This window comes from Gorilla gorilla, chromosome 9, assembly GCF_029281585.2.
Source record: "Gorilla gorilla gorilla isolate KB3781 chromosome 9, NHGRI_mGorGor1-v2.1_pri, whole genome shotgun sequence".
NCBI classification, from domain to species: Eukaryota; Metazoa; Chordata; class Mammalia; order Primates; family Hominidae; genus Gorilla; species Gorilla gorilla.
The window spans coordinates 84,901,389-84,918,093 of NC_073233.2; the positions used below are offsets into that span (position 1 = coordinate 84,901,389).

A 16,705-nucleotide genomic window follows, 5' to 3' on the forward strand; every position below is an offset into this window, starting at 1 on the left:
TGAGGCCAGGAGTTTGAGACCAGTAGGAAACATTGTGAGACCCTGTCTCTACCAGAAATAATAATAATAATAATAATAATAATAACTAGTTTGGCATGGTGGCATGCTCTTGTAGTCCTAACTACTCGAGAGGCTGAGGTGGGAGGATTACTTGAGCCCTGGAGCTTGAGGTTACAGTGAGCAATGATCGCACCACTGCACTCTAGCCTGGGCAACAAAGCAAGACTTCTGTCTAATTTTTTAAAAAATTATAAAATGAAAAGCTGAATTGAAGTGTTTAAAAGATACAGTTAAAGAAGCAACTCTGAGTATAGGACAAAAAAAAAAAGACATGGCAGATAGAATAGACTCAATAGAAATATTACTGAATAGATAATGTTGAGCCAGAATAGAAGGGAACCAACATCAAAAAGGAGACAGAGGCAGAGAATAGAGAAAATGGAAGAAAGGTAATTACCAAAATAATTCAAGAAAACATTATATAATTGATGGGCATGAGTTATTAGACTGAAAAAGCCCACTGGATACCCAGCACAATGGATGGAGATGTGCTCCGTCCTTGTTCTAGACCTATGCCAGTTTCAGAGTTCTAGAACAAGGAAGGATTCCAGAAGTATATAAGTTGAGAGGCAGGAATATATACAAAGGATCAGGAATCAGAATGGCTTTGGGCTTGCCAAAGCAACATTGAAACTAGGAGACCAATGCCTTCAAATTTCTAAAGGAAAATTATTTCTAAGCTAGAATTCTACAGGCAGCCAAACTATCAGTAAAATACAGAGAAAAATATGTTTTCATACATTCCAAGATCTCAAAAAAACTTACATCCCATTAAATATTGCTCAAGAACCTACTGAAAGACGTGCTTCGCCAAAATGAGAGTACTACAAAAAGGACGAGTGCGTGGGATACAAGACAGGAGATCCAATGAAAGAGAGAGGTGAAGGCAGTTCCTAAGGTGCAGGTGATGGAAAGGGATTTCTCAGATGACAGCTGTATGCTAGACAGGCAGGCAATCCAGAATAAAGCAGTGAGATAGAGAGAGATACAGAGAGACATGTTGAGTGCCTTCTGTATTCTACACTCTTGCACCTGATACTATATGGGTAGTAAGTCCCCTTAGCCTTGCATGGACCATGTGCTGATGTTCTTGCTCTCCCCTTCCCGCCCTGCTACCTGGATAACCAAAGACATTCATTTTACCCCACAGAAGAGTTTTGCTTTGAACTGCCCCTGAGAGCTGAAGATTGGCCATGGTAAGTAAGTTTAGAAGCAGAAAACAGATAGCACCCTACCCCCACTGATCATATTCCTGTCATATATCAGTACCTGGCCCACACTGCCAGAAGCCTTCACTGTGTTGAGGCCTATGTTTCTTGGGACTCATTCTTGCCTTCCTCAAATGGGGGCTATGATAAACTCTGAAAAGCTGAAGCCAGACTGTGATTCTTTTAAGCTCATCTTCTCTTGAGAACCCTCATCAAACAGTGGTAATAATGCCTTTTCCATACATTGCCAGGTTTGTGCTTTCCTGATCATTTTTAAACTAATCACCTTTTACGTTCACTTATATGCCAATACTTACAGTTAAGTAAAAAAAAAAAAAATTGAAAAATTTATTATTGCCATTCACCATATTTAAAAAATAAAGAACAGAGGCAGACCAGTCTTTAGAAAATTAAAATTAAATATTAAAAGGAGAAAAATTACATGATATCAAGATTTAGACTAAAGCATTCTGTAAAATTCAACACCTATTTATGTTCTAAAACAAAACAAAACCCTTTACAAACTAGTAATAGAAGGGAACTTTCTTAACCTATAAATTCTATAGCATATAAAACACCTAGTCATGACATGTATTTTTTTAATCCCTTTAAAAATCAAGAATAAAACTAGAATATATAATTACTTCTATTCAACATTATACTGGTGGAAATCCTACCCAACATTTTACTTGCAAATGACATGATCATGTATAGAAAATATCACAGGACATGTACAAAAAAAGCCGTTAGAGGGCCAGGCGCGGTGGCTCATGCATGAAATCCCAGCACTTTGGCAGGCCGAGGTGGGCGGATCACGAGGTCAAGAGATGGAGACCATCCTGGCCAACACAGTGAAACCCCATCTCCACTAAAAATACAACAATTAGCTAGGCATGGTGGCGCATGCCTGTAGTCCCAGCTACTTGGGAGGCTGAGGCAGGAGAATCACTTGAACCTGGGAGGCAGAGGTTGCAGTGAGCCAAGATTGAGCCACTGTACTCCAGCCTGGCAACAGAGCAAGACTCCATCTCAAAAAAAAAAAAAAAAAAAAAAAAAAAAAAAAGCTGTTAGAAGCAATAAGTGAAATTTAGCAGAGTCACAAGATTCTAGTCCATATTCAAAATCATATTTCTCTGTTCTAGAGTGAACTATTAGTAAGATTTTGTAAAGTATAATTTACAATAACATTAAAATACATTAAATGTTTAAGGATTAAATTTAACAAAATATGCAAGATCTGTACATTGAAAACTACACTGTACAGTTTTTTTGTTGAGAGAAATTGAAGAGCTAGACAAATAGACAGATACACCATTTAATGGATTAGAAACTTCAATATGGTTAAGATGCCAGTTCTCCAATCCTGATTTGTAGGTTCTGCAGGCTTTTTGGTAAAAATGGAGAAACTGATTCTGACATTAACATGGGCATGCAAAAGATTGCGAATAGCCAAAACAGTTTTTGAAAAGGAACAAAGTTAGAGGGCTTGCATGACTTGACTTACTCTATGCTGCTACTAAGACAATGTTGTATTGGTGGTAATAATGAAATATAAATCAATAGAACATCCAAAAATAGACCCACACACCCATACTGACCTGATTTTCAACAAATATGTCAAGGTAATTCAGTGGAGAAAGATAATCTTTTCAACAAATTGTGCTGGAACAAATGAATATTCTTAGGACCAAAAAAAATGAATTTCAACCTCACACCAATATAAAAATTTAATAGAAATGAGTTCTATTTCCAAATGTAAATTATATCTCAAAATGTAAAAACTGAGATTATAGAACTTTTAAAAGAAAATATAGGAGATATTTTTGGTTCGGCAAAGATTTATTAATAAAAAGCACAAACTATAGAAAAAAATTGACAAACTGAACTTCATCAAAATTTCAAACTTTGTTCTTCAAAATATAGTATTCAGAAAATAAAAGGCAAGCCACAGACTTGGAGAAACTACTTGCAAAATATATAGCCAACAAAGTACCTACATGTAAAATATAGAAAGAATTCTTAAAACTGAATAATAAGAAGGCAAACAATAATGTATCAAAGAAGATGTATGGGTAGTAAATAACTACGTGAAAGATGCTCAAAAACATTAGTCATTAGGGAAATGCAAATTAAAACCACAATGAGATACCACTACATACCTACTAAAACAGCTAAAATGAAAAAGACTGACTTCAAACCAAGTGCTGATGAAGATGTGGAACGTTTGGAACACTTATACATGCCTGGTGGGAATGTAAAATGGTACAGTCACTTAGGAAAACAGTGTAGCAGTATCTTGAAAAATTAAATATTCACCTGCCATACAATACAGCCATTCTTCTCCTAGCTATTTACCCAAGAAAAATTAAAACATATGTCTATATAAAGTGTTATTTGTGAATGTTCATAGCTGCTTTATTTGTAACAATCAAAAACTGGAAACCCGCATTTGGACAGAGAAACAAATTGTGCTGTGACCATACAATGGAGTACCTACTCAACAATAAAGGGAAATGAAGTATTGATAACATAGTAACATAGATGAATCTCAAAGAATTATGTCAAGTGAAAGAAGCTATACAATCGGGTATATATGGTATGATTCCATTTATATAGCATTCTAAAAAATGCAAATTGAGCTTTTGGAGGTGGTGGATATCTTGATTGTGGTGGTGGTTTCATGGGTATGTACAGATGTACTGATCAGATAGACACTTTAAATATATTTAATAGTTTAAATGTAAGTCAGTTATACCTCATTGAAGCTATAAAACATAGGTAAGCTGATACTATTTTCAGTACCTCACCAAGCTTCAATTTTCTCATCAGTGAAGTAAAAATAATAATACCTGCCTCACAGGGATTTTTTGAACATTTTGTGTGTGGTATGTGTGTGCATGCACACCCGTCCACAATACCTCCATATCACTCTCTCCTTATCAGGCCTTATTTTTCTTCAAAGCAATTATAATTATGTATTTAAATGTTTACCTCCCCCAACTATACTGTAAATTCTTTGAGAACAAAGACTTTACCTATTGACCACTACCTTCCCAAATGCTTACAACAATGCCTGGTACACAGTAAGTACTCCATATGTATTAAGCGATTTAATGAATGAATGTGTGTGTGTGTATGTGTAACTACATTGCCTTACATGGAGCATATGACTCAACCTACATTGATAGCTAATCGACTATCACCCTGCCTTTTCCATGGGACCAAAAAAGTTATCAGGTACTTTCCCAATACATTTATTGAAGTCTGGTGGCTTATTTCTCAGCACCTTTTATTGGCTACATATAGTAGGCAAATTATTAGAAAATTTGATAGGTCTGCTTTTACTATAAACAAAAATTGTTCCTTCTCATGAAAGTGATGTCTTCTAGCCAGGCGTGGTAGCACATGTCTATTTTCCCAGCTATTTGGGAGACTGAGATGGGAGGATACCCTTGAGCACAGGAATTCGAGGCTGGAATGTACAATGATCACATCTGTGAATAACCACTGCACTCCAGCCTGGGCAACATGGTGAGATCCCAGCCCTTATAAAAAAGGAAGAAAGTGATGGCTTCAATTTCTGATCGTGACATGACTTGAGAAAATTTTATTTTGCTTTTCTTTTTCCCCCCCCCCCTCCACAGGGTTTATCCATGGCTTAGAGGACTGGGTTATACATCATTGGGTATATTTTTATTGGGATTTTTATTTTGGAATATAGATAACATATTTTGTGAGTCACTGAGGTAAGATATATTTTCATTCCTTCAGAAATATTTTTGGAAGCATTTTATTAAGTAGAGAATTTTATAAACATATAGAAATAGTAGTGCCCTGAAATGAATTTTTACTATTGTTGACATTTAAAAGATATATACAGTATAATAAAGTTAGACTATTGGAATACCTGTTTAAATTACCTAAAATTTTGGACCTGAGACTATTTCATAACCTCTGTAGGGTTTGGGTTTTGTGTGTGTGGGCATCAAAGAACTATATAGTTAATCAAATGTTGACTATTCCTTTGAAACATGCCTGATCTGTTTCATTGAATAAAGAAGACTGATTTGTAATAAGCATATGAAATATATGTATATAAATATACACTTTCATATGCTTAATGTTATTTTCTAAAAAAGCAAGTGTTCCTTTTCCCATCTTGTCAGCAATCATATATTGACAGGAGTTTGAATCTTAGACTTAGGTCTCTGGATTCTAGTCTGTCATTAAGACACTGTCTTTCTGGCCCTCTTTTCCATGAAATGAGCATGCTGAATAGGTTAAACAGGTGGGTCATTCCAACTCTTAAATCCTGTGAACTAACAATTTTGCATAAACAGAGAAGAGAGGAGGGTACTGAACAGTACTACAGGAAGGCAATCAACAAAATTCAGACTGTGAGAAATCTACAGAATGAATGACCTGGTCTCTTCGACAAATAAATTGCAGAGGCACAGCCAGGCGTGGTGACTCATGCCTGTAATCTTAGCACTCTGGGAGGCCGAGGGGGTGGATCACTTGAGGTCAGGAGTTCAAGACCAGCCTGGCCAACATGGTGAAACCCTGTCTCTACTAAAAATACAAAAATTAGCTGGGCCTGGTGACGTGTGCCTGTAATCCCAGCTACTTGGGAGGCTGAGGCAGGAGAATCGCTTGAACTGGGGAGGCGGAGGTTGCAGTGAGCCGAGATCGTGCTACTGTACTCCAGCCTGGGCGATAGAGCAAGACTCCGTCTCAGGAAAAAAAAAAAAAAAATTTGCAGAGGCAGGAAAAAAGAGGGAAGAGGAACATATAGATTAAGAGCCTTAGATATATCCAACCAGATACAATGTGTTGGCCTTTTTTGGATTCTGATTCAAACAAACCAACTATTTAAAAAAATAAAGTATGAGAAATTTGGAACTTCAATCAGTAACCGAATCTTTTATGATATTAAGGGAGTATTATTATTATCTTTAGGTGTGAAAATTTGGTTATGTTTTAGGGAGGTTTTCATATTTTAGAAATACATACTAAATATTTATAAATAAAATGATATAGTATCTGGGATTTGCTTCAAAAAGATATGAGAGAGAGAAGTGGCTGAGGGTTTAGATGACACAGATTGACCATAAATTATCATTGTTGAATACTATTCCTCAGAATGTACTTTGGATAACAATGTGGCAGACTACAGGAAACTTAAGGCAATTAAATAACTGCTGTTTTGAGAATGATATTTCAAAATGTTCTAAGACTATCAGTGTTAGTTGCTAAATATTTTAAAAATTTAACATGGTGATTTTCTCCCTCTCTCCACACAGGAACTTTCGAAAGAAGGTACCACCTATCATAGGTATTACCACACAATTTCATGCATGGTGGCATATTTTAACTGGCCTTGGTTCCTATCTTCACATCCTTTTCAGGTAGGAAATAGAGACTTTTTTAGCCTCGTACTAGAGTTTGTTTGTTTTTTTTTCTTTACTCTTTAAATAGGATGTGAATATTTTTTAAACACTAGAAAATTCACAAACATGAAAATTAAATAGTACACTCTTGAACAACCACTGGGTCAAAGAAGAAGTCAAAAAATTAGAAAATACCTTGAGACAAGTGAAAACCAAAATACAACATACCAAAACTTATGAGATGCAGCAAAAGCAGTACTAAGAGAAGTTCACAGAAATTAATGTCACATTTAAAAGGAAGAGAGATCTCAATGAAACTTTACACCTCAAAGAACAAGGAAAAGAACAAATTAAGCCCAAATTTGGCAGAAGGAAAGAAATAACATGGAGCAGAAATAAACAAAATAGAAAAATTTTTAAAAATCTGTGAAACTAAGAGTTGGGGTACTGAAAGATCACCAGAATTGACAAACCTTAGCTAGACTAACAAAAAAAGAGAGAGAAGACTCAAATACATAAAATCAGAAATAAAAGAAGACATTACAATGCTGCCACAGAGATAAGAAGAATCCCACAATTATATGCCAACCAATTGGATGACTTAAAAGAAATGGACAATATCCTAGAAACAAAACCTACCAAGAGTGCGTTGTGAAGAAATAGAACAGACCTCTAACTAGGTCAAAACATTCATAAAAGAAATTAAGCAAGACGCAAAGAAATGAAAAGACATCCTGTATTCATGGATTAAAAGACAAAGTTGTTAAAATGTTCATACTACCCAAAGCCATCTACAGATCCAATGCAATCTCATTTAGAATTCCAAAGGCATTTTTTTACAGAAATAGAAAAAATAATTCTAACATTCATATGGAACCACAAAAGGCCACAGGTAGCCAGATCAATCTTGAAAAAGAGCAGACATAAAACATCACACTTCTTGATTTCAAAATAAACAAGCATGCATAACTTTTTCTTTTGTTTGTACTTTTCAGGTATTGTGTTTTTTACAAGTAGAAAGTTTGTGGCAGTCCTGCATTAAGCAAGTTTATAGGTGACATTTTTCCAGCAGCATGTGCTCACCTCATGTTTCCGTGCCTTATTTTTGTAATTCTGACAGTATTTCAAACTTTATTATTATTATTATATCTGTTATGGTGATCTGTGATCAGTGATCTTTTTTTTTTTTTTTGGGGGGGGGAGACAGAGTCTCCCCCAAGCTAGAGTGCAGTGGCACTATCTTGGCTCACTGCAACCTCCATCTCCTGGGTTCAAGTGATTCTCCTGCCTCAGCCTCCCAAGTAGCCGGGATTACAGGCAATGCGCCACCCTGCCTGGCTAATTTTTGTGCTTTTAGTAGAGACAGGCTTTCACCATGTTGGTCAGACTGGTCTCAAACTCCTGACCTCAAGTCATCATCCCACCTCAGCCTCCCAAAGTGCTGGGATTACAGTTGTGAGCCAAGGTGCCTGGCCTGTGATCAGTGATCTTTGATGTTACTATTGTAATTGTTTTGAGGCACCACAAACCATGCACATATAAGACGGTGAACTTAATAAATGTATGTTTTGACTGCTCCACCAATTAGCCATTCCCCAGTCTCTTTCCTTCTCCTCCAGCCTCCCTATTCCCTAAGAGAAAGCAAAATTAAAAATAGGCCAATTAATAACCCTACAGTGGCCTCTAAGTGTTCAAGTGAAAGGAAGAGTTACACATCTCTCACTTTAAACCAAAAGCTAGAAATGATTGAGCTTAGTGAGGAACATATGTTGAAAGCTGAGATAGGCCAAAAGGTAGGCCTCTTGTGCCAAACAGTTGGCCAAGTTGTGAAGGCAAAGGAAAAGTTCTTAAAGGAAATTAAAAGTGCTACTCCAGAGAACACAGGAATAGTGAAAGTGACACAGTCTTATTTCTGATGTGTAGAAATTTCTAGTAGTCTGGATAAAAGATCAGACCAACCACAACATTGCCTTAAGCCAAGGCCTAATCCAGATCAAGGCCCCAACTCACTTCAGTTCTGTGAAGGCTGACAGAAGTGAGGAAGCTGACAGAAGTGAGGAAGCTGCAGAAGAAAAGTTTGAAGCTAGCAGAGGTTGGTTCATGAGGCTTAAGGAAAGAAGCCATCTCCATAACATAAAAGTGCAAGGTGAAGCTGCAGCAAGTTATCTAGAAGATCTAGCTGAGATTATCGATGAAAGTGGTTACACTAAACAACAGAGTTTCAGTGTAAATGAAACAGCCTTCTATTGGAAGAAGACACCATCTAGGATTTTCATAGCTAGAGAGGAGAAGTCAATGCCTGGCTTCAAAGCTTCAAAGGACAGGTTGTGACGCTCTTGTTTGGAGTTAATGTAGCTGATGACCTTAAGTTGAAGTCAGTGCTCATTTTCTATTTTGAAAGTCCTATGGCCCTTAAGAATTATGCTAAATGTGGCCGGGCGCGGTGGCTCACACCTGTAATCCCAGCACTTTGGGAGGCCGAGGCGGGTGGATCACAAGGTCTGGGGTTCGAGACCAGCCTGACCAACATGGTGAAACCCCATCTCTACTAAAAATACAAAAATTAGCTGGGCGTGGTGGCAGGCGCCTGTAATCCCAGCTACTCAGGAGGCTGAGGCAGGAGAATTGCTTGAACCTGGGAGGCGGAGGTTGCAGTGAGCCGAGATTGCACCACTGCACTCCAGCCTGGGTGACAGAGCAAGACTCCATCTCAAAAAAAAAGAATTATGCTAAATATACTCTGCTTGTGCTCTATAAAATGGAACAACAAAGCCTAGATTACAGCACATCCATTTACAGCATGGTTTACTGAATATTTTGAGTAGATGCTCAAAAAAAACAGTTGCTGAACAAATGAAGCATATACTCATGTTGTTTTTGCTTTGTACATGCAGAAGCACTATGGTTACGTTTGTCAGTACGCCAGTTTGCATGAATTAAAAATGAATCTGAAAAGCTTTCCCCCTCCCACTTTTCTTTCAGTTTGTATACAAGAACACTTTACCTGAGATATAGGCCAAAAGTGAAGGTAAGTCCACTTCTTAGGTCCTGTGTGTGTGTTGGGGGTATGGTACTGGGAGTATAGGATGGAGGTGGAAGAAGAAAGGGGAGTTTGGAGAGGTAGTGGAGCAAACACAGGCTTTGGAACCAAAGGCATTGAATCTTTCATTTACTACTGCATGTTCTTGGACAAATCTCTTTAAGCCTTAGTTTCTTCAACAATAAAATTAAGCTGCTAATAACTACATTGCAGAGTTGTTTTAAAGATCAGAGATAATTTATATGCCCAGCTCCATGCTTGACAAAGTCAAAGCTTAATAAATTTAAATAAACTCAATAAAAATACTCTCTGATATCTGGTCCAAGTCTAGAAGGAATAAACTGTGCTCAGGCTGCTAATACCAGGACAATTACTAGCAAACCTACGTATAGTCATAGCCCCATGGATTCTTTCTCATTCTTTTTCAGGGATAACATGGAACAATTTTGTCTTTTCTCATTTTGTCCTAATTTGTCCTCAAACAGTTTCTCTTTGGAATCTGGCCAGTGATCCTGTTTGAGCCTCTCAGGAAGCATTGATGAATCATTCCACCAAGAAAACAAACAAGCACCTACCATAGACCTGGCAGAATAAATAAGGAAATCCTTAAAGATCTACAAGTTCAAATATGTCATGACCATCACAGCAGAGGAGTGACTTTCTGACTAATGCTGCCACCCACACAGAGAATAAGGAGTAGGGCCTGCTGGGTGTTTAGCTCATGGCTTTATCTTATTTGTCCCCCTCCTCCTTTCACGCTCCAGTTTACAAAGAAACAGAGATGATGTGTGTGTATGCCTCAAATGCAGAAACACTTGGGCTTTTCTTAACAGGTTAACAGTTTGTGCTGGTTATAAGAAATTAACCTTCTTTTCTTTTTGCCAAGGGTTGCATGTGAATTATACCTTTCTTAATATTTGATTAAATAATGCAGTCAGCTAAGAGCCAACAAAACCCCATATCCAGATAGTTAGCTGTGAGCCAGCACTCAGCTGTGTCAGATTTGATTAATATTGTATTAATCTCATGGATGGTTCTCAAAGGTAAAAAAAGAGAGAGAAAGAGAGAGAGCTAGCTGTGGGATTCTGTGTAGTTCTTCACTATCTGTTCCAGGGCTAGTCGGAGGATCATAAGCAAGCTCAGACCTGCCCCCAGTTCAGTACTTGACCACATCCCAGGATTTATGGTGTCTGTCTATGGCCACAGCCAACCAGAATGAGTGGGTCATCTTATAACCTTTCTGAAGCTCCATGAGGACATGTATAGAATGCTGCACCTTCAGCCAGCTCTGCTCTGATCTTTGCAGATCTTTAAGTTGTCACTGTTTCTACGGCTAGACAAATATGACTGGTGGTCTAGACTACCCATAGTTCATCCTCCTCACATAACTTATTTGAAGTTGCCAGGGAATGTCATTACACTCTGATTTTTTAAATTATGCAGTATTTTCCAGTTCTCAGAGAGGTCATGGTTGTGTCCAGGGAAGTGTGTTACATTAACTAAAGCTAAAATTATCAGAATCCTATTTACATAAAGCATATTAAAATATCTGCTCCTTAATTTTCTGAAGGAAATAGATGTAAGTTTCTGCTACTTGAAACCTACAGAACCCACAAAAATTAGGGTGCTAAAAAATGACAGTGAAATCTCATCGTAAGGCAGCTAGTTCTAATTTGCATTTGAATGTATAACAAATTGCATCACTTTTCACAAACTTAACACCTGCCTGGAGTAAAAATCTGATTTGACCCCTCTGCTCATGTATCATCATATTTGTAGCTCTGCATCATTTAGCATTTTTATGACTTTTTTTGCTTTATATAAATTATTGTAAAATCCAGATTGTTTTTACCACATGATGACATGACTCAAGATTAAATCCTGAGCTACAGTTTCAAAAGGAAAATCATTTTTTTCTTATGCAAAGATGGTAAAACACTGTTGTCATTTTTTCCAGTATTCAGTAAGTAGCCTTTGTACAAATTTAAAACCAAAAACTATTCTGTTGTTTTTCTTCACCTACTAGCCTTAGTTTTTAACCAAGTATCCAAGGATGTCAACTTGACATCCTTCCCTTAGCATGCCAACAAGCCATTAGTCTGATTCTTCCGCCTACTTTTATGAACCTCCAGGAAGAAAAACACTTGCCAAAACATTAAGAGAACTTTGACTCTGCCTTAAGAAGGTATAAAACTAAACCATTTGAAGGCACAGCCCATAAGACTATACTTGATTTTGCCCCAAGATTCTGACTTCTGGCTACATTTCACCTGCAGTTACCTGGGCTATCGGCCATGATACATTTTTTAATTCATTTGTTTTCCACCATTATATTTTTATACTTTTCAGTTAGATATACTTCTGCATAAAGAGTATATATACAGTGTAGGATAAAGGCATATCGTACATGGCAATGCTGTTAAACATGGTAAGACTGAGGCTCTGCAGGATTAAAGTCAGATTAAGGGTACAGAAAGCACACCTTGATACTGAGGCCATTTAGAGCAATTTGTTTAATGAGTGGTTCAGCCATCACCACCAGTGGCCACCTGTTCAATAAAATTGCCCAGCACCACAGTGGAGAATCATCTACACCCCAAGGTGACCTGTAAGACTGGCCAATTCTTTGAAGACCTTTTTTTCTGTTGGGAGAATGGAAAGCAGAAAGGGAAGCCAGGCTCTTTAATGTTCCAAGTCAGCTGTGCCTCACACAAGGCTCTCTTTTTAGCTACTAAGTAACACACTCAAGACTTTGTATCTGTGCAGCATTTTATGGAAATCACTGGTGACCTATAGGATATTACTAAATTATCTTTATTTCAATAGCTTTATTTTTTTCCTACTCAGATTCTAGGTGGACATTACAGGGTTGAATTCCTCACTACCCCCTCCCGCTGTCATTTGTTTTATTGGAAAACTTCATGTTAACTAGAGTGTACAAAAAGTCTGTTTCCTGCTGAGCCAATAGCGATTTGTTTGCATATCACCTAATGTGAAAAGTGCTCATCTGTGAACCCTACAGCAAATTATATTTTAGAAAATACTTTGTGAGGCCAGGCATGGTGGCAGAGCGAGACTCCGTCTCAAAAAAAAAAAAAAAAAAGAAAAAAGAAAATATAAGGATGTAAAAGAAGCAATTTGCTTGCACATCTGAATATCCTTCTTGTGCCTCCATTTTCACTCCTGAAAACTGAAAGCAATTTGACTTTTATTTTTGTTTTTCTAAAGAACAGCTAGGTGAAAGGAGGTTAAGCTGATTGTCACTCTGCCTGCCCACTACCTACTCCCCACCATGGTGTTTCATGAAACATCCCCACCATCTGAAGTGATCTTTTTAATCCTCGTGATAGTAAATGCATTGATAATTAACAGGAAAAACATGTTTTTAAATAATCTACAAATGAGAACCCAAATAGTAGTATTTTGTTTGACAGAAGTAAATCAAATGTTATGGTTTAAATATAATGCAAAATTTCAGGACAGTTAATTTGGGCTTCCCTTACCCTAAGAGGGTTTTTCTTATAATAAGGAGAAGAGGTGTGGTTCAAAGAAAATTAAGAGACAAAACCTTCAGGTACATAATGCATGAAAATCTTTAAATGCCTGCAAAAATTAAGTTCTGTTATAATACCAGCCAATTCTGAATTAGCCAATGCCCTAAAAGCATCTAACAATTTAAGGTTATCTTATGAGTCCTATGAAAATAATTATTTGTTGCTAAATTTGAGTTTTAGCTACCAACTCCATGTTTACGTGACAAGAAATTGTTTTGGCCCTGTGGTTTATGACGTGCTGCTGGATAAGCATTTATGTAAAACTGAATGTTTCAAAGAGAACCATTTACAACTGGAATTTCCACCTGTGTGGCTGTTTGCAGATCTACCTCTGTCTTCCATTTTGCATCCTGTCAGTGCTATAATTAGTTTGATCACTTTGTCTTGTTTTTCAGTGCCTACAATTATAGCTTATTCACTATGTTCTAACTATTTAAAAATAATGGGCCGGGCACGGTGGCTCATGCCTGTAATCCCAGCACTTTGGGAGGCCGAGGTGAGCAGATCACAAGGTCAGGAGATCGAGACCATCCTGGCTAACACAGTGAAACCCCGTCTCTACTAAAAATACAAAAAATTAGTCGGGCATGGTGGCGGGCGCCTGTAGTCCCAGCTACTCGGGAGGCTGAGGCAGGAGAATGGCATGAACCTGGGAGGCAGAGCTTGCAGTGAGCCAAGATTGTGCCACTGCACTCCAGCCTGGGCAACAGAGCGAGACTCTGTCTCAAAAAAAAAAAAAAAAAAAAAAAAAAAAGACTAAAATTTGATTTAAAGTAGTTAAACCGCTTTATGGAAGGAGCTGCAAAATGAAAAAAAAAAAAAAAAAAAAGGAATCATGTCATCTTGACCCAGCTGACTGGAAATTTTCAATACTGTCTTTTAACTGTTGTACTCCAGCCAGCCTGGGCAATAGACTGAGACCCTGTCTCAAAAAAAAAAAAAAAGAATTAGGAAATACTTGTTAAAATATCTAACTACGTAATTGCTACATGGGGGAGCTGCTGGTGTTGTTGAGCTCCTTGGGAGCATTCCACTGGACTTCACCATTTCTCCAAAATTATCAGCCCAGTCAGCTTCATATACCCAGATATGGACACTTCTACACGTGAAATTCAAACTGAAGATAAAACTCTGACTTTGGAGTATAAACTTTTGCCTTGAGTATGAAACCTTGACATTGCTGAAAGAAAAGTGGAAACTGTAAGGGACAACAAGTTTCACCAAGGCACAGTCTTCTCTGATAGGCCAGCAGAGCAGCTAAGGAGAAGACAGATCATTCAAGAACTTAAGTCGTTTGTTAGCTACAGCATTTCCGTTGCTGTGATACACATTCAGCCATTTTGGAGGAAAGCTAAGCAGGTACTGACCACCCATTTTCATGTACTTTAAATAACAAATATTATTTCTCAAGGTCTTCATTTTATCATTAAATTCAGCTAATTACTACCTGATTTCAAAGGCAGCTAGTGTAGAAGACTGGTCACAAGAATTTTTTTTTAAATAGAAAACCCTAAAATGCAAATCAAGAAATTCAGTTACAGGCTGCAAGTGACCTAAAATTCCCCTACTCTAGCTCAGCAGCCATCAGTCAGTGTAGCATCAGCCACAGGTCACTGTGCTCTGCATACAGTTCCTTTTCAACCCTTACAAGACCTGCTTCATTGCTTAAACAATGTAGTGTTGATACTTGAACTGAATTTAGTCATTGGTAACTTAAATATTCACAAAATTGTCAAAGTTTCTGAAACATCTGGCAATGCCAGATCTGTAATCATCACTTTTAAATTGAATTTGCAGAATTAACTCTAAAGTTGCAGCAACCATATTTATTAGAGAAATCTTTAAGCATATACATATGGTTCCCTATAAGCATTCATTCAGAGATCATCTGTGCCTAAAAGAAAATGATAAAAATGTGTCATAATATCAAAGGGGTCTAGATCAGGGGTTGGTAAACTACAACCCATGGGCCAAATCCAGGCTGCAGTTGTATGGCCTGCAAGGTAAGAATGGTTATTTTATTTTATTTTATTCTTTTTGTGTATATATATACATATATTTATTTTTTTGAGACAGAGTCTAGCTCTGTCACCCACGCTGGAGTGCAGTGGCAGGATCTCAACTCATTGCAACCTCCGCCTCCCAAGGTTCAAGCGATTCTCCTGCCTCAGCCTCCCGAGTAGCTGGGACTACAGGCACATGCCACCATGCCACCAAGCCTGGCTGATTTTTGTATTTTTACTAGAGCTGGGTTGGCCAGGCTGGTCTTGAACTCCTGACCTCAAGTGATTCACCTGCCTTGGCCTCCCAAAGTCCTGGAATTACAGGCGTGAGCTACCGCGCCCAGCTGGTTTTTACATTTTAAAAACGTTTAAACAGAGAAAGAAGAATATGCAACAGAAACTGTATGTAGCCTGCAAAGCCTAAAATGTTTACTCTCTGGCTTGGGAGTTTGTCTCCCCTGCTCTAGACTGTCAGCAAGTGGTACAGTGGTACAGTACAGTGGTACTGCCCTACTGCACTTCTCTGCAAGGTGGTTCTAGTGTGCACTTGTCAGAATGAAAATATGTTATTCATTTAAGACATCTCATGTCTTTGAATGTAATCACATGATTTGTATTTAATATTTACACGACCTAATTATTTTTTCACATCAGTTTTTCTAGATTGGCAATAGCCTGTTGCAAAGTGCCTAAACCTTTGAGAAAAATTACTATAAGCAAGGTCCATGATTTAGTTTTCAATATAAAGGGAATTCCATTCTATACTGTAAAATCCAAAAATGCTAGTTGCCCTCAGCTTTTGAGTTGACTTCCAGAAAGTTGAGATCTTTTGACCATTTTTTCTCAAGTCATATAAAATGTGCCACATGGTAGTTGTCAAGCTGTGGTAGTCATGTACACTTTTTTCTTTTTTTTTTTTTTTTTAACTTTCTAAAAGGAAAAGTTCAAAGTCCTTTCCACAGTTAGTCTTGGCTTCTTTTGGATTTTTCTTTTTAGAGCTAAATTATTCATACCAATGAATAAGTGAGTCTGTTCTAAGATATAGGGGCCATTATCTATTTTTGCTTAATGTACTCATGTGGCATTGTTCACTATTATGCCTTTCCATACTTGTAATATTTCTGAGTCACTTATTAATGTGACCAACAGATAAACTGTTCAAGCTAATACAGCATTTCCTAACTTCATAGTTGTCGCAGATGTTTGTTCTAGTAGCGATTATTTAATAAACATACATTGTACTGAATCTTACTAGCAACTAACTATTTTCAGGTAATCTCAGTCTGCTTATTCACTTTTTCCATTTGATTTGCTAATGCCACAATCATTTTTCTAGAAAATAGTAGGATAATGTATTTTTTCCAGTCTGCTATAATGGAGACTATATTTCCGCATTCATTACCTCTCATAGGTGAAAATATTAAATTAAATAATATTGTTTTGAATAAGA

At 37.4% G+C, this 16,705-nt stretch overlaps 1 protein-coding gene across 4 annotated transcripts in view; it reads left to right on the plus strand.

Annotated features, from left to right (window-relative positions):
* The window catches only part of ACER3 (alkaline ceramidase 3), a 167,698-nt gene extending 150,993 nt beyond the window's left edge, over positions 1 to 16,705 (plus strand). For 3 of the 4 annotated variants that reach the window (XM_031016240.3, XM_055356855.2, XM_063693400.1), the window contains 4 exons: positions 4,913 to 5,014; positions 6,572 to 6,676; positions 9,641 to 9,686; positions 10,184 to 16,705. In XM_031016240.3, coding sequence (XP_030872100.1) covers positions 4,913 to 5,014; positions 6,572 to 6,676; positions 9,641 to 9,686; positions 10,184 to 10,237 — 307 coding nt within the window. In that variant the 3' untranslated portion in view covers positions 10,238 to 16,705. The remainder of the gene's footprint in view (positions 1 to 4,912; positions 5,015 to 6,571; positions 6,677 to 9,640; positions 9,687 to 10,183) is intronic. The other variant, XM_055356856.2, reaches the window with a different exon arrangement.